This window comes from Carlito syrichta, unplaced genomic scaffold (genome assembly GCF_000164805.1).
Source record: "Carlito syrichta isolate Samal-C Ts95f unplaced genomic scaffold, Tarsius_syrichta-2.0.1 Scaffold93755, whole genome shotgun sequence".
NCBI classification, from domain to species: domain Eukaryota; kingdom Metazoa; phylum Chordata; class Mammalia; order Primates; family Tarsiidae; genus Carlito; species Carlito syrichta.
Window position 1 is genome coordinate 67,357 of NW_007037851.1, and position 27,739 is coordinate 95,095.

Consider the following 27,739-nt stretch of genomic DNA (forward strand, 5'->3'; position numbering starts at 1 on the left):
TAGGGGTCCTGTTTCAATCTTCTGCATGTGGTCAGCCAGTTTTCCCAGCACCATTTACTGAATAGGTTCTCCGCTCCCCAGTGGTTGTTGTTGGAGGTTTTTTCAAAGATGAGTTGGTTGAAGTTTTGTTTCCGGAATCTCTATCCTGTTCCATTGGTCAATGTTCCTGATCTTGTACCACTGCCAGGCTGTTTTGATTACTGTAGCCTTATAATAAAGTTTGAAGTCAGAAAGTGTGATAACTCCTGAAAATAGCAATTCTTAATCTAAACAAGCTCTGATTACAGGAACCCACAGTCCACCCTGTGGCATGGTGGGCTTCTGAGGTAATCCCTGGGCCATGTCCTAGTGGACAGTTCAGGTGGGACACTGGGCCTTGGGGAGGATGGGCATCTGAGGGGACCCCTGGGCCATGTCTGAGTTGACAGGGAAGGTGGGACGCTGGGTCCTGAGGATGGTGGGCGTCTGAGGGGGCTAAGGAGGGAAGAGGCTCACAGAGGGGCCAGCCCCCACCCACAATAATGGAGAAGACGATGTGCCGAAACATCAGACATGAAGACAAAGACCCAGAAGAGGATCCCCAACGGGCCAGATGATCCACAGGATTCAAGGGCGGTCCCTGTGCCCACAGTTCCCTCCCCTGTACGACTTGCTTAGTGACCAGTTTGCAGAGAATCCCAGTCAGGTGGGCCTGCGCCCTCCATGTGACCAGTGACCACCAGGGGGCAGCATTCTCCCAGGAACACCCAGCCCTTCTCAGGTCCTTTTTGTTCCTGCCTCACTGCAGGGCAGTGCGCTCTGAAGGTGGCCTGGGTGGGCATAGGGTCTGCCCTGGAGGAAGGATCTTTGCAATGGAAGCCCACTCTGCATGCAGTCCGGGTTCTGGAGAGCCCGTATCTGGACTGTCCAGCCCTGGGCGGCCTGGGCATGAGGGTCTGTTGGTCATAGCAGATGCCAGCAGGTGGCAGCAGCCTCACACGAGTGCAGCCTCACCCTGGTCCCTCCCCAGCTCTTCAGCAGAAATGTGGGTAATTTGGCCTCCCGGGAAAGAGAGACCAGGCCAGAACTGGTCATCTTGGAAAACAGGGACGTCTCAAGATGGGTGGCAATGATAGTGGGAAACCATGTGGCCATGTCTGGTCTCTGTCCTCCGTCTTCTCTTCCCCTGTCTTCCCTCCCCCCTCCTCATTGCTGTCTCTCTTCCTCCCTTCCCCTTTCTCAAGCTACCTGTCTCCTTCTTGTCCGTGGTCGTCTCTGGGGTTCAGAGGCACGGATGTCAAGAAAAATCTGCTTTTGGTCCAGTGGTTAACAAGAGCACGAGGTCCATTTGTGACAGACGGTTTCTTATCCCAGTTGAGGTGACTGAGGAGAAGAGTCACCTGGGTCCTGATGAATGAATCTGCCAATGACAGTGGCTCCCACCTCCTGGCACCTGCTCAGGTCTGGTGCTTTCACTCTGCCCCAAAGAGCTTCATATTTTCCCATTAAGTATCATATCACCACCACCAAAACCATCACCTCCATCATCATCAAAGTATCATTACCACTACCACCATGTCACCATTACCATCACCGTCACCACCATCACCAACACCATCACCATCATCACAGCCATCACTCCCACCAGCACCATCACCATCAACATCACTACCGTTACCATCCTACTGTCATCATCCTCCTTATCACCATCATCATGACCTCCATGACCACCTCCATCACCCCCACCTCTTCATTGCCTTCCTCACCCTCACCACTGTTACCACCACGGCCATTACCAGGGTCACCATTACCATTGTCGCCATCACCCACACCATAACCATCACCATCAACATCATCCTCATTATCACCACCATCACGACCTCATCACCACCGTTACTATCCCCACCACCATCACCATCCTCACCATCATTACTGTCACCACTTTCACCTTCACCATCACCATCATCACCACCAAAACCGTCACAATAGCCAACAAAGCCACCAGGATCACCATCCTTATCATCTCAGCACCCTCACCCTCGCCATCCCCATCATCATCCATGCCAACATCATCGCCATTATTGCCTTCACCACCACCATCACCACCGTTATTACCATCACCACCATAGCTGTCATCACTATTACGTCACCACCATCACCTTCACCAACACCACCACACCATCATCATTATTGCCTGCATTACCATCAGCACTATTGTCATCATTGCCATCACCATGGTCATCATCACCATCAATATCACTGTCATCACCATCTCCATCATGCCATCATCCTTATCGCTCCAACCACCATCACTTTCGCCATCACCAACATCATCTCCACCGTACTATCATCATTACCATCAACACCATCGTTATCACTGTCATCACCATCACCATCATGCCATCATCATTTTCTCCCTGACCACTGCTGCCACGACCATCTCCATCTCTACCATATCATTGTCACCATCATCATCACCACCACTGCAGCATTACTCTTCAATATACATCATGCCACTTCCTTGGTAAACTTCACTCGATTACACAATCATGCTGATTCTATATTTTATAGACAAAACAGAGTGGAGATTGGGTTTTTATTGTGACATCAGAGTATAAGAACCCGCTTTCTATTCTCAAAACTATCTTGCAATCAGTGAAGTCTCACTTTACTTCTCCCCTTGCTAAACCCACCTGAGATAGAACTGGGCTCCCACCGTGACATCCTCACAGGTCTGCTGGCTTTCTCCCTCAGTCGCTGGTGCCCTGGTACTACCATGTTCAGAGAGCCACATCCCTGCCACATGAAGTGCCGGCATCTTGCCTTCCATAGCTTCCCTCTCATGTTGCCCATCACATGGCCTGCCCTCAGAGAAACTGAACTCCTTGATATTCTGCACATACACACCTGTCCAGGGTCACATGATTTTGTGCTTCTGGAAAGTTCACCTGCAGCTGCCCACTCCATCCTAGATCTTTGCCTCCCCAGATACTGCCTGCTTCCAAGTTCAGGCTACATGGGTCCTGTCTGTGAAGACCTCCTGGTCCATGCAGCCAAGGGTGAACTTTTTGTGCCTGGGATTCTGCAGAAAATGTGTGTTTACTAGAGACATTTGCCATCCTCCTCTTAGGGACTTGTTTACTCCTGGGTATATTTCTGTTCCCCACCAAGCCATGAGTTCTTGGGGGGGTAGGGACTGAGTCTCCTCCATGTGACTTGTTTCCCAGAGATCACTGAGATGATAGCAAACAACAGCTATACAGTCATGAGATCGTCTAATCATGAATATAACACTAGTTAATTTATTGTAGCCTCACAGTAACTACTTAGTGGGTATTATTATTATTATTATTATTATTTTTGAGTTAGAGTCTCACTCTATTACCCAGACTGGAGTGCAGTGGCCGCTCCCGGCCACTGCAGCCTTGACCTGCTGGGCTCCGGTGATCCTTCCACCTCAGCCTTCCAAGTAGCTGGAACTACAGGTGCACGCTACCACTCCCAGCTAATTTTTTTTTATTTATTGTAGAGATGAGGTCTTGCCAAGTTGCCCAGGCAGGTCTTGAACCTGCGGACTCAGGCAATCCACTCACCTCAGCCTCCCAAAGCGCTGGGATTACAGGCTGAGCCACCAAGCCTGGCCTTAGTGGGTATTATTACTCTCTCCATTTTACAGATGAGAAGACTGAGCCACAGAAAGGTAAGGGAAATATGTCAGTGTCACATAGCCAGTCCATGGAAGAACCAGAGTTTTAATCCATGTGGTCTAGTTCCCTGAGATTAGACATCCTAGCAGTCTACCATCTGAAAATCACAGGGACATTTGAGAGATTCTGTTGGGGGAGGTGGTGGGCACAGGTAAGCTGCATTTGAGCTGGAGCTCAGTGGATGAATCCTGTATATCTATTTTTATTTTTGGATGGACCTTTAGACTACAGGGTCCTCACCTTCCTGGGGAACCACCCCTGTGTTTGGGTCCAGCTCTCCTTGGAATTGCTTTCCCCAGGGTTGCCTCAGCTCCCCTTCCTCTGTTGTGATTCTGCAGATGTAACATTCTCCTTCAAGCTGACTGTATAGATGGGGCTTCCTAGAGGCAAACCCTGAGGACAGGATGTAGCGCCAGTGATTTATGGAAAGGTTGTCCTGGGAAGCACGACAGGCAGGAAGCCTGGGCTGGGAGGGAACAGGGTCAGTACAGTCCCTGGATATCCTTAGGTACTGCCGTGGGTAGCTGGGGGGGCTTTCTGCTGGGACTTCTGAGAGACTGTGGGCAACATATCAGCTGCGTCTGTCCTTGGATGAGGGATTCTGCGTGGCCACTGGCTCTTAAGTTCTCTCACCTGAGCCACCCTCAAGAAAGGGAGGCTAGTGGTGCTGAGTCATGCAGTCCAAGGGTTCTGGGCAGCTGATCCTCTGCCCTCCCTGGGGTTTGGGCCCCTTCTCCATGCCCTCTTAGCATCCAGTTCCTCCCTCTGACTTCCATCTGTCTGCCCAGCACCTACCCTTCCCACTTAACTGGATGCTCGCCAAAGTGCGGACTAGGCTCTTCCCCTTTGATTTTTCAACCCCAGACGGAGTATCAGGAGCAGAACTCATGCTCAGTAGACACAGAAGGAGAGACACAATCCAGCCCACTCAACACAAGTCAGAGACACTTCCACAGCTTTATTCAGAAGCTTTCATTTGTGGAGGAATGCTCTGAATAATTTAAAAAATATATTTTATAAAAGTTGCAGAAACAAAAAGCAAATTGCTTTATGCCATTTAGAAAATCAACCAGAAACATGAAAGGAAACCAGAGCAGAGCAGAACGGAGTCAGCAGCCTGGAGGCCCCATAGTGAGACAAGGCAGGCGTGGACGTGGGCCATAGGAGCCTCAGAGCGCCTGTTCTTCGCTGACCATGGACACGGTGAGGGAAGCCACTGGATGCCACATGCCAACGGCCAGACAGCTGCAAGTGGATTCAGGGCAGGCCGGGCTTCTTGGCACCTTGGCTAGCTTGTGGCTGAGTGGATGAGGAATGTGAGTGACCACCCTGGTACCCTGTCCAGGTGACACTTAACCACCCAGAGATGGATATGGTCTTGCTCTGTATGCTTGAAGGCATGTGGGAAATCCCACATGTTATTATCTCCTGTGATGTGGCCTCAGGGCCCCATGTCCAAGGTGCCCATGAATGGGAAAGGTGAGCAGGGCCTTGGTGGGCTCTGGGCCTGGGTGTGCTCTGGGGCCTGGTGCTGCCTGCAGGAGCATAGACATCTGCCTGGGGCCGGGAGGTGGGCATTCATGGTGTCCTTAAGGCTGTCTTGGGGTAGTTCTCTCTTCTCATGGGCACTAGACAGGGTTACCCTCCTGCCTCCTTTGTGTACTCATGTGGCTTGCTCTGGTCAATATGACAAAAGAAGGAACATGCGTCCCTTCCAGTGGCACTGTTGAAAGTCAGTGCTCGCTGCTTGTGTCCCCCAGAATAAGCACATGGCTCAGAGCCCCACGTACCTGCGATCACCTGTGGAATAGCTGTCACCTAGCAGAGGGCCGTGGCACTGAATCAAGTCTCTGAGGCTTGGGCTTCTCTGCCACCACAGCATAGCCCCGCCCATCCAGACTGAGCCGCAGTTCAAGGTGAGGAAAGTGACATTCAAAGGATTAAGGAGCTCTCCCAAGACAGCTCGTCGGGTTCTCACATACTGGGCTCACTTGATGGGTGCAGGTGTTCTGACTCGATAATGGAGAGATAGGTGGACCTGGAACTATTAACCGAGAGCCCAAGAAGGGAAGGAGTCAGAGATGAGGAAGGCGAGACATGTGAGGAGAAGATAGAAGGGGAGGCATCAGCCACGTGTGAGTGGTATGATCGTGAATGTTTTTGTGAGCGTTTTCTTATTTTCTAAAACTTAGGTCACTAATAAAAGAAAAGAGCATCTTCCATTACTTCTGCAGGACAGCTCCCACTTATATAGTTTGATCTAGTTAGACAAGTTCTGCTCTAAAAATGGTTTCTGAGCCTGGATGTTTCATCCCAGTTGGATGAAATTACCCATGAAGAGCCTACTGGAAGAACTTTTTTAAAAGACCCTTGGGCCTCACATAGAAATATGAGCTTTCTCAGCATTTGGAAAGGTCGGCCGTCCTCCGTCATGGTCGTAATGGCCACGTCTGTCTGTCTTAGAGATTCCATAGCCCTAAAATGACCTATCACATTTGCGGAGGTGAGTCACTTTCAGGGGGACTGTGCTCATGCAGACACAGAGGCCCTACGCGTGGTCCATGTGGGGGACACGCCTTCCTCACCTCCCCATCCACGAGTAGAGCCATCACTGCTCCTGAGAGGGCACTTGAACCCACGGGCTGTTCCACATACTCCCAACAAGATCCCCACACACTGCACTCACATGTTTCAAAGGCAACACATTCTGCAAGGCAAAAGGAGATCCGGGCAGGCCACTGTAACTGGAAATCAGCAGTACCTGGCCCAGTATCTAGCCTGTGAGCTAAACTGCTTAGGACAAGTTGAGGCTCCAGTGGGTTTGCTGATGCTTTTCTGAGAGTGAATTCCATGCACACTTGATGCTGGGAGACACTGAGTTTCAATGCCCCGTGATCACAGCACTCAGAGAAAGTCCTTTGGTTTCCCTGAGCAGGAAAGGGGGTTGGAGTTTGCTAGGGCTGCTATGACAGCATTGCAGACCAGTGGCTTTATACCACAAAACTGATTTTCTGATGCTTGTGGAGGCTGGACATCTATGACCGCAGCGTTCTTCCTTCTGAGGAATGAGGAAGGGGTCTCTTCTGGGCTCTCTCCTTGGCTTGTTGATGGCCATCTCCTCTCTGTGACCCTTCCTGTCATCTTCCCTCTGTGCTTGTCTCTCTGTCTACATTTCCCTTTTAAGAAGGCACCAGTTGGACTGGGAACTGTGGCTCAAGCCTGTAACACCAGCACTTTGGGAGGCCGAGGCAAGAGGGTTGCCTGAGCTCAGGGGTTCAAGATCAGCATGGGCAACTTGGCGAGACCTTGTCTCTACAATAAAACAAAAAATAAGCCAGGCGTGGTGGCATGCACCTGTGGTTCCAGCTACTTGGAAGACTGAGGCAGAAGGATCACCTGAGCCTAGCAGATCGAGGCTGTGGTGTCTGTGAGTATGCCACTACACTCCAGCCTGGGCAACAGAGTGAGACTCTGACTCAAAAAAAAAACAAAAACAAAGGCACCAGTCATATGGGATTAGGGCCCACAACAATCTCATTTTTTTAAAAGTAAGTATTATTTATTTATTTATTGAGATGAATTCTTGCTATGCTGCCCAGACTGGTCCTTAATTCCTGGCCTCAAGCAATCTGCTCACCTAGGCCTCCCAAATTGCTGGGATTATAGATGTGAGCCACCATGCCCAGCCATGATGACCTCATTTTTTTCCTAGTTAGCTCTCTGAAGATCCTATCTTTAAATAAGGTACAATTCTAAGGATGGGGTTAAGTACTTCAACAAAGAAATTTGGGTGGGTGTGTCAATGGGCACAATTCAGTCCATAGAAGTGGGGACATGGGACAGAACCCCCTGCTTGAAGTCTCAGCTATGAGTTGTGCTTCTGGTGTGAGCCTGGGCAGTTTATTCAACTTCTCCAGTCTTTGTCATTTTCCTCTGTAGAATGATCTGAATTCGTGCATTGATCTCAGATCAGCTCCTCAATGACCTCTTTACACAAACGTGAACTCACCACTCTTCCTCCCCCCATTCAGGATGCTTTGCATTTCATTATTCTGTCTTCTAAACTCGTCTTCCAGATATGAATGTACAAATGTGACCCAACCTCCCCCAAGCTTCAGACATGCCTTTCTAGACCTTTGAGGGACATCTCCATCCAGCTCTCCAGAGTTTGGGTCAGGTTCAAATCATCCACACAGCCCCGTTCTCTTGTGTGATAACCTCCTCCAGCCAGGCACTCACACTTAGCTCTCACACTCACTGGGCAAATTCTTCTTTCAAAAGTCTCTGACATCTCTCAGGCTCCACGTCCTGGCCCAACCATGGGGCTCACCACCCCGAGCTGACATGTTCCCGTTGCTCCCCACAGAGGCACCCTGAGTTCCGGTTCCTTTAAGATTGTTGGTTTTAGTTTTTTTAATACATCAGAAAAAAAGTTTAAAAGCTCTCATGAACCCACAGCAAAAATCAGTGGGATGGATGTGTATTTAACTGTATAACACACTTTTCTAGAGCAATTGCACTGTGGTACACACTCACCAACAGTGGAGGAGCATTCCAGCCATTCTGTGTGCAGGTCTGCACCTGTATCCCCACTCCCTTGAGCTGGCCATCTGCCCCGACATGTTCTGGTGCCAGTGGACTTTTCCCTGTATGATTCCTTCTCCCTCACCTCCTCCCTAGGCCTCCTCCTGCTTTTGGGAGACTGGTCTCCTTCCTCAAGCCCCTTTGCCCACCCACTCTTGCCAAAACATGGAGTCTGCTCATGGGGTGATCAGAGAGGGTCTTCCATGGAGCTGGTGGTGGTCAGGCCCAGGGTAGCCCACACGCTCAATAGAGGCTCTGTGGGTCCAGCAGTAGGATTACCTGGCTGGATTTAGTGCAATCAGCAAAGGTGCAGCACCCTGATTGCAGGCATTAAGAATGTGGCCTTTTCCCTCAGACCTCTCATCCCATGTCCTCCTGGGCGGTGTAGGTGGGAACGGTTATTGTGGTGCCTGATTGAGAAAAAGTGGTGTTGGTGATGTATCTGATGTGGGGGTGCATTCCTGGGCTCTCAGTCTCTCCTGCATAGGTGCCTGGTTGCTAGTGCCCTGCGGTAGGAGCCCCAGACATGGTCCAGCCCCAAGGGCTTGACCTGAGGCAGGGTTGTGTCCTGATCGGGATGTGTCCTCGGCTCTCACAGTGGAAGTCTGGGATTTGTGGAGAGGGGAAAAGGCTAGCAGCACTTGGATCCAGAAGCCAGGCTGTGGAGAAAGATTCCCCTGTGAATGTGGAAAACTGGGAATGGAGGGTTTGGTTCTTTTTGACACCTCATCAGAGGTGGAGAATTCCCCTACTAAATTATATTCACTCATTCACCTGTGAGCTGTGTGCTGCAATTCATGTGGCAGGCACTCGTGTTTTGTTTGCAAGATAGAATCCCTCAGTTTTCAACATTTGCAAGGCACAGACCTGTGTAGTAAAATGACCCCCAGCAAGCACAGACCCCATGAACAGGTTCTCTGCTTACCTAGGAGAATCTGGCAGCCCCAGACAACATGAATGGGACGTCGTGACCGGTGGTGAGAGGCCTGAGGAAGTGTTCACAAGAGAGCTCCCTTAGTGCATAAGAGGACATAGTTGTACAACTGCATGGTGTGATGCTCAGGGCGATGGCGACAACTTTAATGCTGTGGTCATTAGTCATGAGCGTTGTCAATGGAGTCCTTAAGGTCAAACTTGAGTCGAGAGAATTCAGAGCTCAAACAAGGAGGGAAACTGAGGCTTTTCTAGAGTTAACAACCATCTGAACACTTTGTGTGATGTTGCCAGGTATGTGTTTTGAAGTAGAAAGGAAACGTCATGCAACGTCGATTTCACAAATGTGAATGAACCTGTTAGCGGAAAGACTTTTTTTGGTTTTATTTATAGAGAATTGTGTTACATAATCAGTGTCATATGATGAGGCCAAGAGTGATTGGTTAGCTGAGTATGTAAACAGAGAGGAACGACTACAAAGTCCTGTCAAGGCATTAATGAATCAGAATCATGTGAGTAAAGATATTACAGAATAAGGAAGGAAAGGCTTTCCCTTCCATTCCCAGGGTGGATGAATGGACTCATGAGGAAGCCACGTCTCTCTAGCTGTGGCCTTGAAGCGTCCCCAGTCTCCCTGCCAGACTTCATTTCTCACTCAGCGACAGTCCTTCTCTCTAGAGTTGGGCATCAGGAATTTTGCTGATCAACAAGAGGAACATCCCACCCTGGAGGACCAAGGTTACCGACCCAGAGGTGCAGACCCCAGAGGAGGGTTTCTGGACAAACCTCCCACATCCGGCTCCAGTCATGGCTCTGAGGCTGTGAGACTGGGGTCCACTGTGTGGTCCAAACCCAACATGGCTCCTGCACACAGGAGCTGTACTCTGACCCATGAGACAGCCTCAACTTCCCTCCCTCCCCTGCACTGTGTCCTTTCCCTTGCTGGGTGCTTTTCCTGTGTCCCTGGAGTGACATATCCCCTTATCTAGCAAGCCAGGGAAACTGCATCTGTGACCACAGACTTGGCTGATTTTCTGCATTTTGTGATTTTTGTTTTTATCAGTGTTTTAAAGTGTGTGATTTTCTGTGATATGTTTCCCCTTCCTGAATAAACATTGACTTTTGTCCTTGGTGTTGTGTTGGTGACACTGTACTATTTTCATAGAGAACCCCTGAATGTCTCAGTTCCAGCCTGAGTCGGCCCTTGGTAATTGCACTGAGTGTCCCATTCCCATGAAAGCCTGCACTGCCCAGTCCTCCGTGGTTGCCTCTGTCCCTTCAGAGTGATCTGCCTGGGCTGACTTAGGCATCAGCCTCTGAACTTTCAGCCTTTGACACTGATTTGGGACACTCTTTTTGCTAAGGGTCCCTTAGTGAGGGGACAATCTCCAAATTGTGAACTTCCCAGGCCCCCCCTCTCCTAATCCCAAAACCCGGAAGCTCCAGGACACTGTCTGTGGCCTTCCCTTGACCACAAGATGCCCCTGCTCACCCTCAGCCTCCCTGACCCAAGCTCCTCTCCTGGGGAGCAGAAACAGGGAGAAGGGGGGAGCCAAGTACACAGCCCACCTACACCCTCCCCGAGGAAGGGAACTGAGTCAGAGAGGGGACTGGGCACATGACTCAGCAGGTCGCAGTGTTGGATGGGACGGACTGTGTCTAAGAAGCCTCCATCAGGTAGAAACCTTGGGCCCTCCCTGCAGGGAGGCACCACCCTGACTCCCACTTCTGGGCACCTGGGCTCAGCCCCTGCCTCCCTTCGACAACCCAAATCCCTGGGTCCACCCACACCAACAGGGTCAGGCCCAGACTCCCAGGTTCCGGGTCCTGGCCTCCTGGGGGGCTGCACTGCCTTCCTCCCAGAGAGCTTGTTTGAATCCTGTCATCGGGGTGGGTGAGGCAGAGGCAGGTGTGCCCATCCTCCCTGCCCTTGTCTGGCTCTGGCCTTTCAGTAGTGGCAGGAGCGTGCAGGTGTGGGGCTGCCTGGGTGGTACCCCTTGGACATATCTCCTCCGTGTCATTGATACTGACCCTTGTCAATGCTCCGAGCAGGGAAGGTCCTGAGAGACTGGCCCTGAGCCCTGCATGAGGGCTGCACCCAGCCCTGAAGGACAGTGGGGTGGTCCATGTCTTAGACGGCAGCCTCTATTGGGCACTGTTGGGCAAGGGAGGGTGTTGACACAGGAGATGCTCCTTATTAACATGTCCCCCAGGAAGAGAAGAGAGTCTCTCAGACCCATCTGGCTTTATTTTAAGGCCTCTGTCCTGAGGACTCACTTGAGGATTTGTCTATATCCAGTCCAGGTAAGGGGCTTGGATTTGGCCCTGTGAACACTTGCCAGGCAGGACACCCAGCCTGAGGCTGTCAGTGGCTCACACAGGCACTCCCGGTCCCTTCATTCAGGTTGGGGCCTCCATACTCTGTACAAGAATGAACATCAACCACAACATCTTTAGTCCCTGGGATCCGATGAGAGGTCAGTCCTGGCATTTGAAGGATTCTCCAACATGATGGGGTCTCAGGCCTGGGAGCTCCGCTGAGGCCTGGCCCAGGCTATGACCCATACCTCCTACCAGGCAGAGGCCATACCCAGTCTCCAGGTCCCAGTTCCTCTGCGCTCTTCCTGTCCCAGACTCACGTGTCCCCTCATGACACCCTCTCCCCTGCCACGGCCTTGTGGCCCCAGGGGATCCCCTGATCTCAGACCCAGCAGGACACTCAGCACTTCCCAGAGGACCTGCTGGACCCCTCTGCCATGGTCATCAAGACACGAGGACTCAACACCAAGCTGATGTTACTCTTTATTGAGGGAAGGGTGGGGTGTATACCTGCAGGAAGGGGAGAGAGTGAGAAGACAAGAGACGGGACGGAGACAGTGAGAAGACAAGAGCTGGGACAGCCACCTGCTGTCAACAGCAGCCTCCAGAGCCTTCTCTGTCTTCTGGTGCCCCAGCAGTGAGGAGATGCTCACCACGGGGCCACCAGCCAAGGGAGGAAGCTGGACAAGGGGGTGCAGAGGTGGTTGCCTTGGCCCAGGTTGGTGCAGATCCCTATGCTTTGTGACACTGGGATGTGCTCAAAGTCATGGTATTCAACCAGGGGATGTCATAGACGCAGAAAAGGCAGATCTTCTGTGGGAGGAAAGAGAGAGGGACTGTCAGTGTGAACAGTTAAAAGGAAGATGCCCAGCCATGAGATTTCCACAGTGGGGGGAAGAGGGATGTAGGAGAGAACCTGGCCCATCCACTCCATTGAGTCCCAAACACCCAGCCACTCCTAAGCAGTAACCATCCATCACCCCCCCCCAAGGGCTCCAAGTCCACCCAGGTTGTGCCGGCCCCCAGAATTCTTGCCCCAGCACAGCCCTGCATGGAGCAGCCTGGACAAAGCCTTGGGAGCCCCGGAGGGTATAAGGCAGAGGGAGGCTACTCACTGTCAGGGATCCTCCACCTCCAGCACCTGGGCCAGCAGGGAGAGGGGTCCAGAAGAGAAACCCAGGGGACAGGAACTCCCCATCTAAGAGCTGGGTGGTGGATGGGGCAGCAAGGGGGGCCCGACTGTCCCCTGAGCAGACCCTTACAAGGGCAGCCAGGCTCAGGTGTCAGGGAGTGGGGTAGCCTCCCAGGGCTTCGCCACCCACAGGCCCTAAGTCCCTCTGAGCTGCTCAGTGGGGCTATGTCCTGGGCAGGTGACTGGGAAATAGATGGAGCCCCTTCTCCCAGCCCCACTTCAGTCCTTCAGCTGCTTCTTCCAGGCTAGCAAGAATCACCCCAAAGCTCATGGAGTTCCATCCCAGGGCCCCATTCCCAAGCTAACACCTTCCCAGCCACTGGGATTGATCATGTGCACACCCTCCTCACGCCACACTGTAGGCACCTACATGCATGTTCAGAAGCTCACATAGGCCCCTCATCCACATGCATCCACACATGAATCCCTCACATGTCTACTCCCACATGCACATGCTAATCTATGGACTTCCCACATGTACTAGCTCATGTGTCCACACACACGCACACCCCACACATACATGCACCTAGACATATAACTGCATGCATGCATGCAGGCACCTCCCAACACACATCCCCATGTGTGTGCACAAACACACCGGTGTTTCCACATGTACAGACTCACACGCACACACACACCACTCTACACTGACCCACACATGAGCCACACATTCCTTATAGCGTGCTCTCAGGCGCAGGTACACACAGGCCCATTCTCCAGGGCCTGTTGGGCCGGATCCCGTCACCCACACACCTTTTGGAGCTGTGACTCTTCTTGGAAGGGACAGTCATCCAAGTTGTCCTGGTCCTTGGTGCAGGTAGTTTGACCCAATTCCACGTCAAAGATGTAGTACATGCCAGCCACAAGCTACATGAAAAAGGGCAGGGCAAGTCCCACAGGCCCTACATTCACACCGCCACTGTGGCGGAGACTTTGTGTCCTAGGGCTCCATGTCTGCCCTATCACCTGCCAGCACTGTCACCCAAGCAGCACAGAAGCCGCGTTTTTCTGCCTACCAGGCCCAAGCCTTGTTTCTGTTTTCTGAGTAGCATCAACACAGAGTCTTTGCCAGCCAATAGGAGGAGCGAGAAATGGGAGGGAGAAGGGGAATGACTGCCCTTCAAGGTATCCAGGAAAGGAGGGCACACTCTGGGGAGCCAGCCAGGGTGGGGGACAAGAAGCAGTCAAGAAGCAGGGGTACAGGGTGTGTCAAGTTCAGGTGAAGAGCGGGTGAGTCAGGGACCCCAGGCATCAGTTTACCCATCTGTAAAATAGACCCCTGGGCCCAGTGATCTATAGCACCCTGGGCTTCAATCTATGTTAGGGCCACATTGAGAGAGGAACAGGCCAGCAGGGGTTGAAGCACCAGGAGCCCCCACCCAGGTGAAGGTGGAGTCGCTGTCAGGTGCCTGAGAGGGGAAGTGGGTGGCCCTGGGCACTGAATTCCAGGGCAGGGTAGGACGTTTGAACATGGGGTCCTTCAACCCTGCTGCCACTGTGTCTTGCATGCAGCTCTATGAGGGACACAGGTCAAGCCTGGGCTGTTACTGAAACTTCCCAACCCTTCTCACTCTGACCATCCTCCTCATCCACCCTAGTCTAACTCCCACAGTGGGCAGGAGTGAGGCTAGGGTGGTCTCCTCCACCCCAGCAGGCACTCATCCTGGACTGTGGCATGGATCCTCATCTCAGGGTGGAGGACACCAGCTCTGGGGGCTGTTCTGGGTATGGCTCCTGCCGGGAGGTCTGGCTGTCCAGGACAAGGAGGTCAGGCTCATGGAGGCTCCTTCTGTGGGGACTCAGGTTGGAGGACGGGCCTTGTGGCCTGATCTAGTCTTGGGAGGCACCAGGCCCACCTGGATCCAGCCTCCCAAGCCTCCCTCTCCAGGTCCTGACTGGACCCTCGGAACACGCAAAGGTCGAGAGGCAGGTTGAGGACTGCAGGGGTCAAGGGAGACTGAACACAGGCAGTGGCTACATAGCATCCAGGAAAGGACGGCACAACTCTGGGGAACCAGCTGGGGTGGGGGACAAGAAGCAGTCAAGAAGTAAAGAAGCAGGGGTACAGGGCACCCCCTGAGCATGAGGCATCAGAGGGGCCACTGGGGAAGGCTGACCATTAGAGTGGTGAGGTCAGTGTCTCAGTGGTCATGCTCTCCAAGCAGGGAGAACACCCAGGGACTTGGAGGCACTCACCTGCTCTTGTGCGCCCACCAGCTTCAGCATGCGGCTGTAGTACTTGTCGTCACTGTTCTTGTTGTACTCGCTGATGGCGAAGTCCAGGGCGTGCTTCACCTGCTCATCCTCGGGGTCTGCATCCTGGACACCGCCTGTCACAGGTAGTTCTTCTTCAGAACTCAAGGCCAGGACCCCAGCCAGGGTGGCCAGCAGGAGCAGCGGGGTGCACAGAAGCCCAGTCATGTTGTGGGAAGGTGGGGCTGGGACCGCAGAGAGAGCAGGGCTTGTCCTGAGATCCTGAGCCCACAATAGCCAGGGGCCTGAATTTATCCTGCCAGGGCCACCTCCCCCCATCTGCCTTCTGACCCGCCAGCTCCTCCTCCTTCCTCTCCTCCTCCACCATCTCTCCCTCCTTCCCCAGTCCTGTCTCTCCTCCCAGTCCCAAGCTTGGGTTACTCTGGTGTCCAGAGAGGTGACACCCTGGACCATGAAGGCAACATGACCTCCTATTTCCTTAGAAAAGTGAGAAGTAGAGTCTTGGCCTCCTTGGCTGTCAGACGTCTAGGACTTCCATGGGTCCTTGGAAAAGGCTGGGATCCCAGGCGTAGATGGTGCCTCAGAGGCACTGGGAGACCTAGTCCCCAACCTGCTCTCTAGAATGTCTTGGCTAAACAGGAGGGAATTAACCTCTTGAGAAAAAGTGGTTGGGTTCTCTTTCTGTATCTCTCCCTTGTTCAACAAATAAGGCTTTCACCAGCATCTCCTGTACCAGGTGGTCAAGGACCTGGAGACAGAGCCGGGGAAGGAGCAGGGGACAGAGTCATGGACTGGACATTGCAGAACTACCACAGGAGGGACTTGGACCCATGCACAATGTCACTAGTCTACTTGGCACACTAAAAAGGACAAAGGAGCAGGTGAAAGTGACTGTAATGATGTTTGCAGGTGGTCTTACGTATCCAAACCTTTTCTTCAACACGTGAGCAATTGTTGATGTGATAGTTCACAGCATGTGTGTGTTCTCCTTGGAATTCTATGTGTGCTGGTTACACATAGTGTTTGGATGAGCCGCATTTCAAGTGTTCCATGGCTACATGTGGCGGTGACCCCCCCGTGTGCTAATGCCATCTGTGGTCATCATCAGGATGCTGGCTCCTGCTGCAGAAAGGGTTCACTGTCCCAATATGGTGACATGGTGAATCCCAGTAGGAGAGACCCCAGTGTAGACACCCTCAGGAGAGCAAGAGCAATGTCCTTGTGGTGGGATCAAAGGGGCAGGCAAGGGCAGGCTGAACTGTGTCTGCTGTTGTGTGGTGGCCTTGGGTCAGTGCCTGGCCTTATCTGCAGGTGACACCTTGGAGAAGGGTTCACCTTGTGAGTCATGTACTCTTGGGTCAGAACCAACAGAGATGAGCAGAGTCAGGGGTAATGTGGAAGCTTGGTTAAAAGAGACTGAGCCGCATGTGCCCTGGTTCCTATGGCCTGTAACTTCAAGTACCCTCCAGCAGGACCCAGAGGAAACGGTGGACCCAGGACTGAGCCTGGGCCCCTGCACCCATGTCACCTGAAGCACATCACTGTCTAGGAGGGGACCATGGTTCCCCTCTGCCAGGTCCTCACACAGTATGTGTGTGAGTGTTGATCCCAGGGTCTGAGCTGGTGGAGGGACACACTGGTCGAGTGATGGGCGTTCATCTCTCCAGGAGCAGAGTTGGTGACTGAAGTGCCACAGCCCAGTGCAGGGACTGGGAGGGGCCTGTGGGGCAGGGACGTTGGTGGGTGGCTCCAGGGGCCCCGCCTATCTCCTGGCCTTCCAGCAGAAGCCTGGTCAGGAGGGATACAGGCAGCTCTGGTCGGGGAGCAATTCCCTTGGCCTCTCTGGGGTTCAGAGCTTCCCTTCCAAGTCCCGTTCTGGTCACAACTGTGACTTCCCCGCCAGTGCTTGCACAACTTGACTCTGTTCCTCCTGCCAAGTGCAGGGCTCAGAACAGAGGACCTTTCCTGCTGGGATCATCTTAACCTGACTCACTGACCCTGGGGCTAGAGCCAGAGGCCCTCAGGGCAACCCTGCTTCCTGTGTGGCCCTGTATCCCTTCTCTTCCTGGAGGAGCTAGGCCCAGGGACAAGAGTCTTTTTGACCCCTACTCTTCCAGTCTGGCTGTTCCAAGCCTTCCCCACCGGGTCTGACCTCTTCCTTCTCCTCCCCTCTCCTGCTGCCCATTATAGGAGAGAACCTGCCTAGTCAGTCTAGTGGGAATCCCCCACCCTTGATCGCTGACCCCCCCAACTCCTGATCAAGTTCCTCCTCCCCGATCTTCAGTGTCTAAGACCTTGTCCTGCCTTTTGTAAGAATCCTGTCAGATAAGTTTATCATAAACCCCTGCCTTTGACGTCTCTTCCTAGTACTTTTTATCCATGAACCCACCACCGCCACTTGTCCTTGTGTTGGGGGTGAGCTCACCTCTCTCTTCCGGGATAGTGTCAACTCCACTGCCACAGTTTGGAGTCATCTCCACCAAGCCCAGGCTTCTAACAACACAGCTGCACATCCTCCTGCCCGTGATGTCATCACTGGACGTCCTGCAACCCCAACAACCTAGCAAACCTAATGCCGCAGCAGCATCATTTTGACCTGCCCTTCAGCCAGTGTCCCCATCTCAGTTAGAGGCCCCACCACTCTCCATAGTTCTGCTCAGAGGCCCAGGTGTGACCACCAGACAAACTGTCGATTTCTCGGTGCCTCAGTTTCCTCCCTTGTGTCACAGGAATGACGGTGATTCCCAGCCCTGATGAGTTATCACTACAGTCGGTGTGTAATAAGCGGCTATGTGATCTCACTGGCAGATGCCAGTAGACATTTATTTTGCATAGTCTGCAGTTCAACTGGGCTTCCACTGACCCAGATGGGATGGCCTGGGTGGGCTCTGCTCCTTGGGCTTCCTCCTTCTTGGGACATGGGTCCTGGTTTTCCATATTGTCTCATGGCATTGGTAGATGCACAAGAGGACAGGGTAAATCTCACACACGCTTTCTAAGCCTTGACTTACATCACACCTGCCAGTGCTCCATGGGCTAAAGCAAGTCACATGGCACAGCCAAAGGGAAGTTATGGATAGAGCACTCTGCCATGGAGGGTGGGGACAGGAAGCATTTTGGACAGTAATCTAACAAGCCACAATAGTGCATCACACAAAATAGGGGGTATCAGGAAAATTAATGATATAGTTCTAGTGCAGTGCTTAGAACAGGGCCTTGTATATCTATCTATCTATCTATCTATATCCATCATCTATCAATCATTTATCTATCTACTATCTATCTAATCTATCTATCTATCTATCTGTCACTATCCATCCATGTATCTAACTACATATCTACCTTTTATCTAATCCATCATCTTGATATCTATCTATCATTTATCTAGTCTATCATCTATCAGTCATCTATTTATTCTATCATCTATTTATATCTTTCTGTATCTATCTATCTGTCTATGTATCTATCTATATCCATCATCTATCAATCATTTATCTATCTACTATCTATCTAATCTATCTATCTATCTGTCACTATCCATCCATATATCTAACTACATATCTACCTTTTATCTAATCTATCATCTTTATATCCATCATTTATCTAGTCTATCTATCATCTATCAGTCATTTATTTATTCTATCATCTATTCATATCTTTCTGTATCTATCTATCTATCTATCTATCTATCTTCCTACCTGACTATCATACTTTCTGTTTCTTCCACACCCTTCCCCAGCCAGTAAAATTTATATTCCCGGAAAATCCTCTAAACTATCTTTCCAAGATGTCATTCCTACTGCCATAGTTATGAGGAAGATCGTGATTTCTCTGGACTATACTGTCTTTGAAGTGCAGTGTCATGGGTGTGTCTGAGCTTCCTCTCCTGTCCCGTCCAACCTAGCACAGCAAATCAGATCATGATCCCGGCTTAAAGCCTTCCATAGCTTCCAACTGTCCTAAAATAAAACCTCTAAGTAGTTCTTGACATGCCATAAACAATTGTCCCTGACTGTCTGGGTTCTCCCTGGTGTATTCTGCAGGCATGTGGGCCCTGCCAGGCCTGGCTTTTGGGGTGAGAGTCTGGAACATTCTGCATCTATAAGTGTCCTTGGTGGATGTATGTCAGGTCCTTTGGAGAGTTGGTTCCCTATGGGCAGCTCAATGGTCCTGACATCATAGAGCAAGAGAAGGGGATGAAGCTGGTGAGCAGAACATGACAGGTACACTTGACTCAGAAGAAGCAAGTTGTGCTTGAGTGTCTCATGGCTGTAGATGCCAGCAGGATGCCCACAGTCTACAAGTAGAGGAGATTTGCCTTTCCTGAGCTTCAGTGTGGAGTGGAGGGTGGGTTTGTGCTGTGAGACGTGTTCAGAACACTCTGCATGGGTCAGATATCAATTGCTCCATGAGAAACCACCGCAAGACTTAACGAGCTGCTGCCTCTCCCATTCTGCAGGCGTCTGGAGGCTCTTCTGCCAGTCTCTCCTGGGCTCATGCACGTGTCTGCCCTCAGGTGGAGAAAAGGCTGGGAATGTGCTCAGAGGGGAGGAGGCATCTTTTTCCACTCAACTTTTCATTCTGAAAGAGAGAGATGATACCGCTTTACACCAGATGTGACCTAAGACCCTGTTCTAAGAACAGAGATCCCAGGAATGGGGAGACAGGCCCCACTTAGCTCCCAACTCCTGGGATCTGGGAGGAATCCACACCTTGGTGCCATGACTGAGGACACTGGATCTTCTTTGTTTATGTGTTAGGGAAGCCCAATTTTCCTCAAACAGCAGTCTTAGAAATATTATGCGCAGCCAGAGGCCTGCTGTGCTCTGAGCCCTGAAACATTCCTCAACCTCCCTCCCCAATCCCACACTGTCTCTTCTCCTTTGTTGGGTATGTCACCCGGGTGCTCCTGAGTGGAGTGCTAGCAAGCTAGGGAACCTGCATCTGTGACCACAGGTATGGTTTTTCTGGACTGATTGCACTAGCATATGTGTTATTTTTCTGGATTTTGTGATTTTTAATAGTCATTTTAAAGTGTGTAATTTTCTATGATTTATTTCTCTTTCTGAATAAGCATTGCCATTTACGTCTGGTGTTGTATTGGAATATTGTATTATTTTATATACAGAAAGCCCCCTGTTGCAGTGGGGTCAATACTATCCCAGTAACAGAGAAGAGTGCTCACCCCAAACCCAAGGACAAGTGGGAGTTGCTGGCTAAGGAACAGGGTGAGGGGTTTGGTGTTGACAGGTGGATACTCACTAAACAGACACAGGGTAGGAGATATGCTGTCTAAACTCACCCGATAGGACTCTTACTAAAGGCATACAAGGCCTTAGACATCGAAGGTGGGGGAGGAGGACCTTGATCAGGAGTTGGGGGAGGAGGAACTTGAAAAGTGATGGAAGATAGGGGATTCCCGCTAGACTGACTAGGCAGGCAGATTCTCTTCTAAACTGGGCCGCAGGATAGGGGAGGGGAAGGACAAGATCAGGCCAGGTGGGGAGGGGTTCAGAGGAGCCAGAATGGGGGGATTGTTAGGGAGACTCTTGTACCTGGGCCCAGCATCTCCAGCACAGAAGAGGGAGGTCGGGCTGCTCTAAGGGTGTCTGACTCTAACCCCAGAGTCAGTCACGTTAATATGGTTCCAGCAGGAAAGGCCCTCTGTCCCGAGTCCTGCACTTTGCAGGAGGAACTGAGGTCAAGTTGCACAAACACTGGCAGGGAAGTCACAGCTGTGACCAGAACGGGACTTGGAAGGGAAACTCTGAGCTCCAGAGAGACCAAAGAAATTGCTCCCCCACCAGAGCCGCCTGCATCTCTCCTGATCAGGCTTCTGCTGAGGGGCCAGCAGATAGGTGGGGCCCCTGGAGTCACCCACCAGTACCCCTGTCCCACATACTCCTCCCTATCCGTACACTGGGCGGTATCTCCTCAGTCACCAGCTCTGCTCCTGGAGAAATAAATGGTAACTTGAAATACAAACCCACAAGGGCTGCTGACATGTGGGTTCCTGAGCAGAAACTTCCAAATGATTCTCTTCCTCATGTAGAACAGGACACTAGGCCCTGGGACATGGGCTCTGCACTCTCACCTCCTCTTCCAGGGGCTGCCGACGGGCTCCCGTGAGGGCCACAGTTTCCTAGTGACATGCAACTTCCCTACCAGAGCCAGCGTCTCTCCTACTGGGATTCATGATGTCACCATATTGGGACAGTGGACCCTCCCTGCATCAGGTGCCAGCGTCCTGACTGATGATGACCACAGGCAGTGTCAGCACACGGAGGGGCCACAAGCCACAAGTGGACACGGAATGCTTGACATGGGGCCCGTCCAAATCCGCTTTAAGTGTAACCAACACATGGAATTCCAAAGAGAGAGCACATGTGCCATGAACCATCTCACTAACAATTGTTCCACGTGTTGAAGTAAAAGTTTGGATATATTAGATCAACTGCAAACATCATTACAGTCACTTCACCTGCTCCTTTGTCCTTTTTCAGTGTGTCTACTAGACTAAGAGCGTTGTGCGTGGGTCCGAGTCCCTCTTGTGGTAGCTCCACAGTGTCCTGTCCATGGCTCCATCCCCAGCTCTGTCTCCATGTCTTTGACCGCCTGGTGCAGGAGACACTGGTGAAAGCCCGGGTTGTTGAACAAGGAAGAGATATGGAAAGAAAACCCAGTCACCTTTTCTCAAGAGGTTAATTCCCTCTTACTTAGCCAAGACGTTCTAGAGAGCAGGGTGGGGACTGGGTCTCCCATGCCTCTGAGGCACCATCCCTGTCTGGGATCCCAGCCCTGGCCAGGACCCAAGGAGGTTCCAGATGTCTGAAAGCCCAGGAGGTGAAGACTCTGCTTCTCCTTTTTCTAAGGAAATAGGAGGTTACTTTTTTTTCACAATCCAGTGAGTAATGTCACCTTTCTGGACACCAGAGTAACCCAAGCTTGGGACTGAGAGGGGAAACAGGACTGGGGAGGATGGGGAGATGATGGAGGAGAGGAGGAAGGAGGAGGAGCTGGCAGGTCAGGAGGAAGATGGGGGAAGGTGGCCCTGGCAGGATAAATGCAGGACCCTGGCTATTGTGGGTTCAGAATCTCAGGACACGCCTTGCTCTCTCTGCAGTCCCAGCCCTACCTTCCCTAAGACATGACTTCTGTGCACCCCATTGTTCCTGCTGGCTACCCTGGTTGGAGCCCTCGCCTTGAGCTCTGAGGAAGACCTACCTGGGACAGGCAGCATCCAGGAGACGGACCCCAAGGAGTTGCAGGTGAAGCATGCCCTGGACTTCACCACTAGCAAGTACAATAAGAACAGTGATGACAAGTACTGCAGCCCTGTGCTGAAGCTGGTGTGCACACAAGAGCAGGTGTGTGCCTCTGAGGTCCTGAGCCCTGGGTGTTCGCCCCGCTTGGAGAGACACTGACCACACCACTGTCTAATGCTCAGCTTTCCCCAGTGGGCCCTCTGACACCTCACGCCCAGGGACACTGTGGGATATGCTATGTGGCCACTGCCTGTGCTCAGCCTCCCTTGACCTCTGCAGCCCTCAGCCTGCCTCTCGACTTTAGTGTGTTCTGAGGGTCCAGCCAGTCATGGTGGAGACTGTGGTTGGGTCTGGGTGGGCCTGGTGCCTCCCAAGACTAGATCAAGCCACGAGACTCATTCTCCAACCTGAGTCCTCACAGAGGGGACCTCCAGGAGCCTGACCTCCTTGTCCTGAACAGCCAGGTCCCTGTAAGAGTCATGCCTGGGAACCTGAGACAGGGACCCCTGGCACAGCCCAGGATGAGTATCTGCTGGGGTGGAGAGGACCACCCTGGCCCTGCCTCTGCCTGCTGTGGAAGTTAGACTATGGTAGGTGAGGAGGATGGTCAGAGTGAGAAGGCACAAGGAACTTCAGTAATGGCCCAGGCTTGACACAGACCCCTCACAGAGCTGTGTTCAGGACAGCAGGGCCAAGGGACCTCATGTTCAGAACTCCTCCCCTCCCCTGAAATTCAGGGCCCAGGGCCAACCACTTCCCCTCCCAGGCGCCCGACAGAGGCTCCCCATTTACCTGCGTGGGGTCTCCTGATACCCCTGCTGGCCTGTTCCTCTCTCAGTGTGGCCCTAACATGGAGTGAAGCCCAGGACGCTGTAGATCACTGGGCCCAGGAGTCTGTTTTACAGATGGACAAACTGATGCCGGGAGTCCCTGACTTACCCACTCTTCACCTGGTCTTGACTTGCTCTGCGCCCCTGCTCATGGACTGCTCCTTGCCCTGCTCCCCTGGCTGGCTCCCCAAAGGTGTGCCCTCCATTCCTGGTCCCCCCTCCCCGTCCCATTTCCCACTCCTCCTATTGTGCTGCGGAGATTCTGTGCTGACGTCTCTCAGAGAAAACAGAAGCAAGGCCTGGGCCAGCAGCCTCTGCAGGCAGGAGGAGGTAGCTTGTGTTTTGCCTGGGTGACAGTGCTGGCTGGTGACAGGGCAGGTGAAGAGCCCTAGGACATGCATGACTCTGCCACAATGACATTGTGAGTGTAGGGGCTGCTGAACTGCCCTAAGGTCCCTGCCCTTTCTCATGCAGATCATGGCCGGCATCATCTACTACTTGGATGTGGAGCTGGGCCGAACCACCTGCACCAAGGACCAGGACAACCTAGAAGACTGTCCCTTCCTAGAGGAGCCACAACTGCAAAGGGTATGTGGGTGATGGGGTCCCGGCCAGCAAGTACTAGGGGAAGGGGTGGGCCTGTGTGTGCCTGTTCCTAGGAGCACGCTGTGGAGGGTGTGTGTGCTCATGTGCGGGTCAGTGTGGAGTGGTGCGTGCCTGCATGTGAGCCTGTGCATGTGGAGATGCAGGTGTGTCTGCACACACATGTGGGTTCGTGTACTGAGAGTTGCCTGCATGCATGTGTGCAGTTATGTGTCTGTGTACGTGTATGTATATGGGGTGTGCGTGTGTGTGGATGCTTGTGTGAAGGTGCATATGTGTGGGCATGTGCTATGTGTGGGGAGGTGCATGGGTATGTGTGTGCGTGTGAGAGTGGACATGTGAGGCGCATGGAGTTAGTGCCTAAGATGCATGTGTGTGCCTGTGGTGTGGCATGAAGAGGGTGTGCACACGTTCATTCCCAGTTGCTGGGAGGGCATTAGCCTGGGAATGAGGCTCTGGGATGGGACTCTGTGAGCTTTGGGGTGATTCTTGCTGACCTGCAGGGGCACAGAGCTACAGGGCTGGGGTTGGACTGGGAGAAGGGACTCCGTCTAATCCCTCTGCCATCTGACCAGGACACAGCCCCAGTGAGCAGCTCAGAGGGACTTAGGGCCTATGAACATAGCAGCCTGCACTGTTCCCTCACACCTGCAGGGCCTGACTGAGGGATCTGCTCAGGTGATAGCTGGGATCCCCTTGCATCTCTTCCCCAGCCCCAGTTCTTTTAAGGGGAGTTTCTAACCCCTGGGGTCTCCCCTCTGAACCTCTCTCCCTGCTGACCAGGGTTCTAGAAGTAGAGGAAGTCCGGGCAGTGAGCTGCCTCACCCTGCCCTGTACCCTCTGGGGGTCCCGAGGCTTTGCTCAGAAGGTCACTGTTCAGTGGGGCTGAGTGTTTGAGACTATGCAGGGTGGATGGGCCAGAATCTCCCCTCCAACACACCTTCCCCCACTGTGACCTCTCATGGCTGGGCACCTTCTTGTCTTATTGTTACCGCACTGACAGTCCCTCTCTCTTCTCTCCCACAGAAGACGTTCTTTTCTTTCCAGATCTATGATGTACCCTGGCAGAGAATGATGTCCTTGGTGAAATTCATCTGTCACAATGACTTGGGGTCTGCACCAGCCTGGGCTGAGCCAATCCCCACCTCACACTATGGTCCAGCTCCTCCCTTTGGCTGGTGGCCCCCCTAGTGGGTGTCTCTGCCCTGCTTAGCTACCAGGAGACAGAGAAGGCTTGAAGGCCATTGTTGACAGCAGGTGGCCGTTCTGGCTCCTGTCTTCCCACTCTCCCCTCTTCCTGCGGGTGCACACCCTGCCCCTTCTTCAACAGAGAGTAACATTAGCTTGGTACTGAGTCCTTGTGTCAGAATGAACTTGGCAAGTGGTACACAGGTCCTCTGGGACGGCCGCATGTCCTGCTGAGTCTGAGATCAGGGGAACCCTGGGGATATAAGGCCATGGCCACAGCAGGAGAGAGGTTGCCATGTAGGGACACCTGAGTTGTGGGGTAGGAAGTGAGCAGAGGTGCTGGGACCTGGAGGATGGGTGTGGTCTCTGACTGGGAAGAGAGGCTGGCTGGGGTTGTGTTGGAGAGTCGCTCAGATGCCAGGACTGACCTCTCATAAGATCCCAGGGACTAAAGAGGTTGTGGTTGGTGTCCATTCATGTACAGAGTGTAGAGGCCCTTTCCTGGCCGCAGGGCCCAGGAGTGCCCTTGTGAGTCACGGAGGGCACAGGCTGGGTATCCTGCCCTGCCAGCGTTCACAGGTCACACCTCAGGCCCCTTCCTGGTCTGTATGTAGACACGTCCTGATGTGGGGCCTTAGGACAGGGGTCTTAAAACACAGCTGGACAGGCCTGGGAGACTCTCTTCAATTCCTGAGGGGGATTTTAATAAGAAGCATTTCCTGTGTCAGCACCATCCCCTAGATAGTGGATGTTTCAGTGCCCGAAGGAGGCTGCCATCTAAGACATGACCCACCCCACTGTTCCATCTGCCCTTCGGGCTGGGTGCAGCCCTCTTGTAGGGGGTGGGGCCTGGCTCTCAGGACCTCCCCTGCTCAGAGTGTTGACAAGGGTCAGTGCCAGGGACACAGAGGGGATAAGGCCAAAGAAAACCACCTGGGCAGCCCTACATCTACCCTTGAGCCACTCCTGAAAGGCCAGAGTCGGACACAGGGCAGGGAAGATGGGCTTTTGCACCTGCTTCCACCTCACTCACCCTAATGACGGGACCCAAAAGAGATCTCTGGGATGAGGGAGGTGCAGCCTCCCAGAAGGCCAGGAGCCAGGAGCTGGGAGTCTGGGCCTAACTCCCTTGGGGTGGGTGGACTCAGGGATTCGGACTTGTTGAAGGGAGGCAGGACCAAGCCCAAGTGCCCAGAAGTGTGGGTCAGGGAGGGCCCAAGGTTTGCACCTGATGGAGGTCTTCTTAGACACAGGCCACCCCGTCCAGCACTGTGACCTGCTGAGTTGTGTACCCAGTCACCTCTCTGACTCAGTTCCTTCCTCAGGGAGGGTATGTGTGGGCTGTGCTTGTGGCTCCCATCTTCTCCCTATTTCTGCTCCCTAAGAGAGGAACTTGGGTCAGGGAGGCTGAGGGTGAGCAGGGGCATCTTGTGGTCCAGGGAAGGTCACAGACTGTGTCCTGAAGCCCTAGGGTGTCAGGAGGAGGGGACGAAGGACCTGGGCAGGTCACCATTTGGAGATCCCTTCACTAAAAGACCCTTAGCAAAAAGTGTCCCAGATCAGTGGCAAAGGCTGAAAGGGCAGAGGTCAGACGCCTCCATTCACCACAGGTCGATCACTCTGAGGGGACTCAGGTCAGTCGCTGAGTGAGAAAGGGGGTCCGGCAGGGGTGGCTGGGGACATTTCAAGGCCACAGCCGGAGAAACGTGGCTTCCTGTTCATGATACCATAAGCTTTGTCCCTGTGAGTCCATTTGTCCATGCTGAGATGAGAGATCAGACTTTTTTTTTTAAATCCATGTTATTTTTACTTACATAATATTTTGATTAATTAACTACTTGACACAACTCTATAATCATTTCCCCAAATATTGATACAACGAAGCTCCCACATCCTGCCCTTGGAGCAGGGTGACAAGATCAGGTGGCAGGGACTTTTGTGGTCCAGCTGGTGCAGGGACAGAGGATGAGGCAGGAAGCCCTCCTGCATACCCCAGACGGTGTCACCTCAGGGTGATGGCCTTATGCCCACACCTCAACCTGCCTAAACACCTCCCTCTGAGCACATGGGATCCCTGTTGTTCTTAGCCCCTTCCTGTCTTTTCCTGGTGTGTCACCCTGGGTCCCTATGCACACCTACACCAGGACAGTGCTCTGATACCCAAGGCCCTGTAACCCTTGATGGGTGGGGATGGAAGGGGCTGAATTCTCCCTGGGGAATGACTCGATAACCAACAGATCACAAGTCAGAGGTTGAAAGAGACCTCCCCAAGGCCGTGCCCTGTGTCCTGCCCCTTGTACACAGGAGGTAGTGGGGCCCTGGGAAGGAGCTATCCCTACCTCGGGGACCCGCTAAGGAGCAGTCCTACCAGACATCCCAGGTGGAACAGAGACAGAGAGAGCGAGCCAGGTCAGCAGGAGGTCAGTGACCGCCGCCAGCTCCCAAGTCACAGACTTACCAGGAGCGTGTGGGTGCCACGACCCATACAGAGGAAGGGGTTGTTCTGAGGTCAGGAGAGTGGGTAGACTGACAGGCAGTTGACTCCCTTACTGGAACTGAGGCACACATCCCTGCCCACTGTCCTGTGGCTGGACTCCTCCCTCCAGAAGACATAAGTGAACCCTGTGGCCTTTGGATGTGGTCATGGGACTTGCTCCGGCCACAGGATGTCAACATATGTGACATGCAGAGACCCGAGCCCTGCAGGTGAGATCAGTGAGTGCCCCTGCTCCTCCAGCCTCCATGAGGAGAGCCTGACCCAGCCAGGCCCTGCCCTGCAGCACGGGGCAGCACTGACACAGCTGGTCAGACCCGCTGACCACCCACCCCACAGTGGTAGACTCAGAGGAGTAAGGAAAGTGAGATGCTCAGGATTTTCCTGAGGAACAAGTAACTACGACATGATGAGAGCCTTTTTCAGGGGTT

General features: G+C 52.8%; 1 protein-coding gene across 1 annotated transcript in view; it reads right to left on the reverse strand.

Annotated features, from left to right (window-relative positions):
• Window positions 1–15,135, reverse strand: part of LOC103263545 (cystatin-C-like) — a 59,792-nt gene extending 44,657 nt beyond the window's left edge. Inside the window, exon 1 of the mRNA XM_008061220.1 lies at window positions 14,911–15,135. Coding sequence (XP_008059411.1) covers window positions 14,911–15,135 — 225 coding nt within the window. The remainder of the gene's footprint in view (window positions 1–14,910) is intronic.
• Window positions 15,136–27,739: the final 12,604 nt, after the last annotated feature.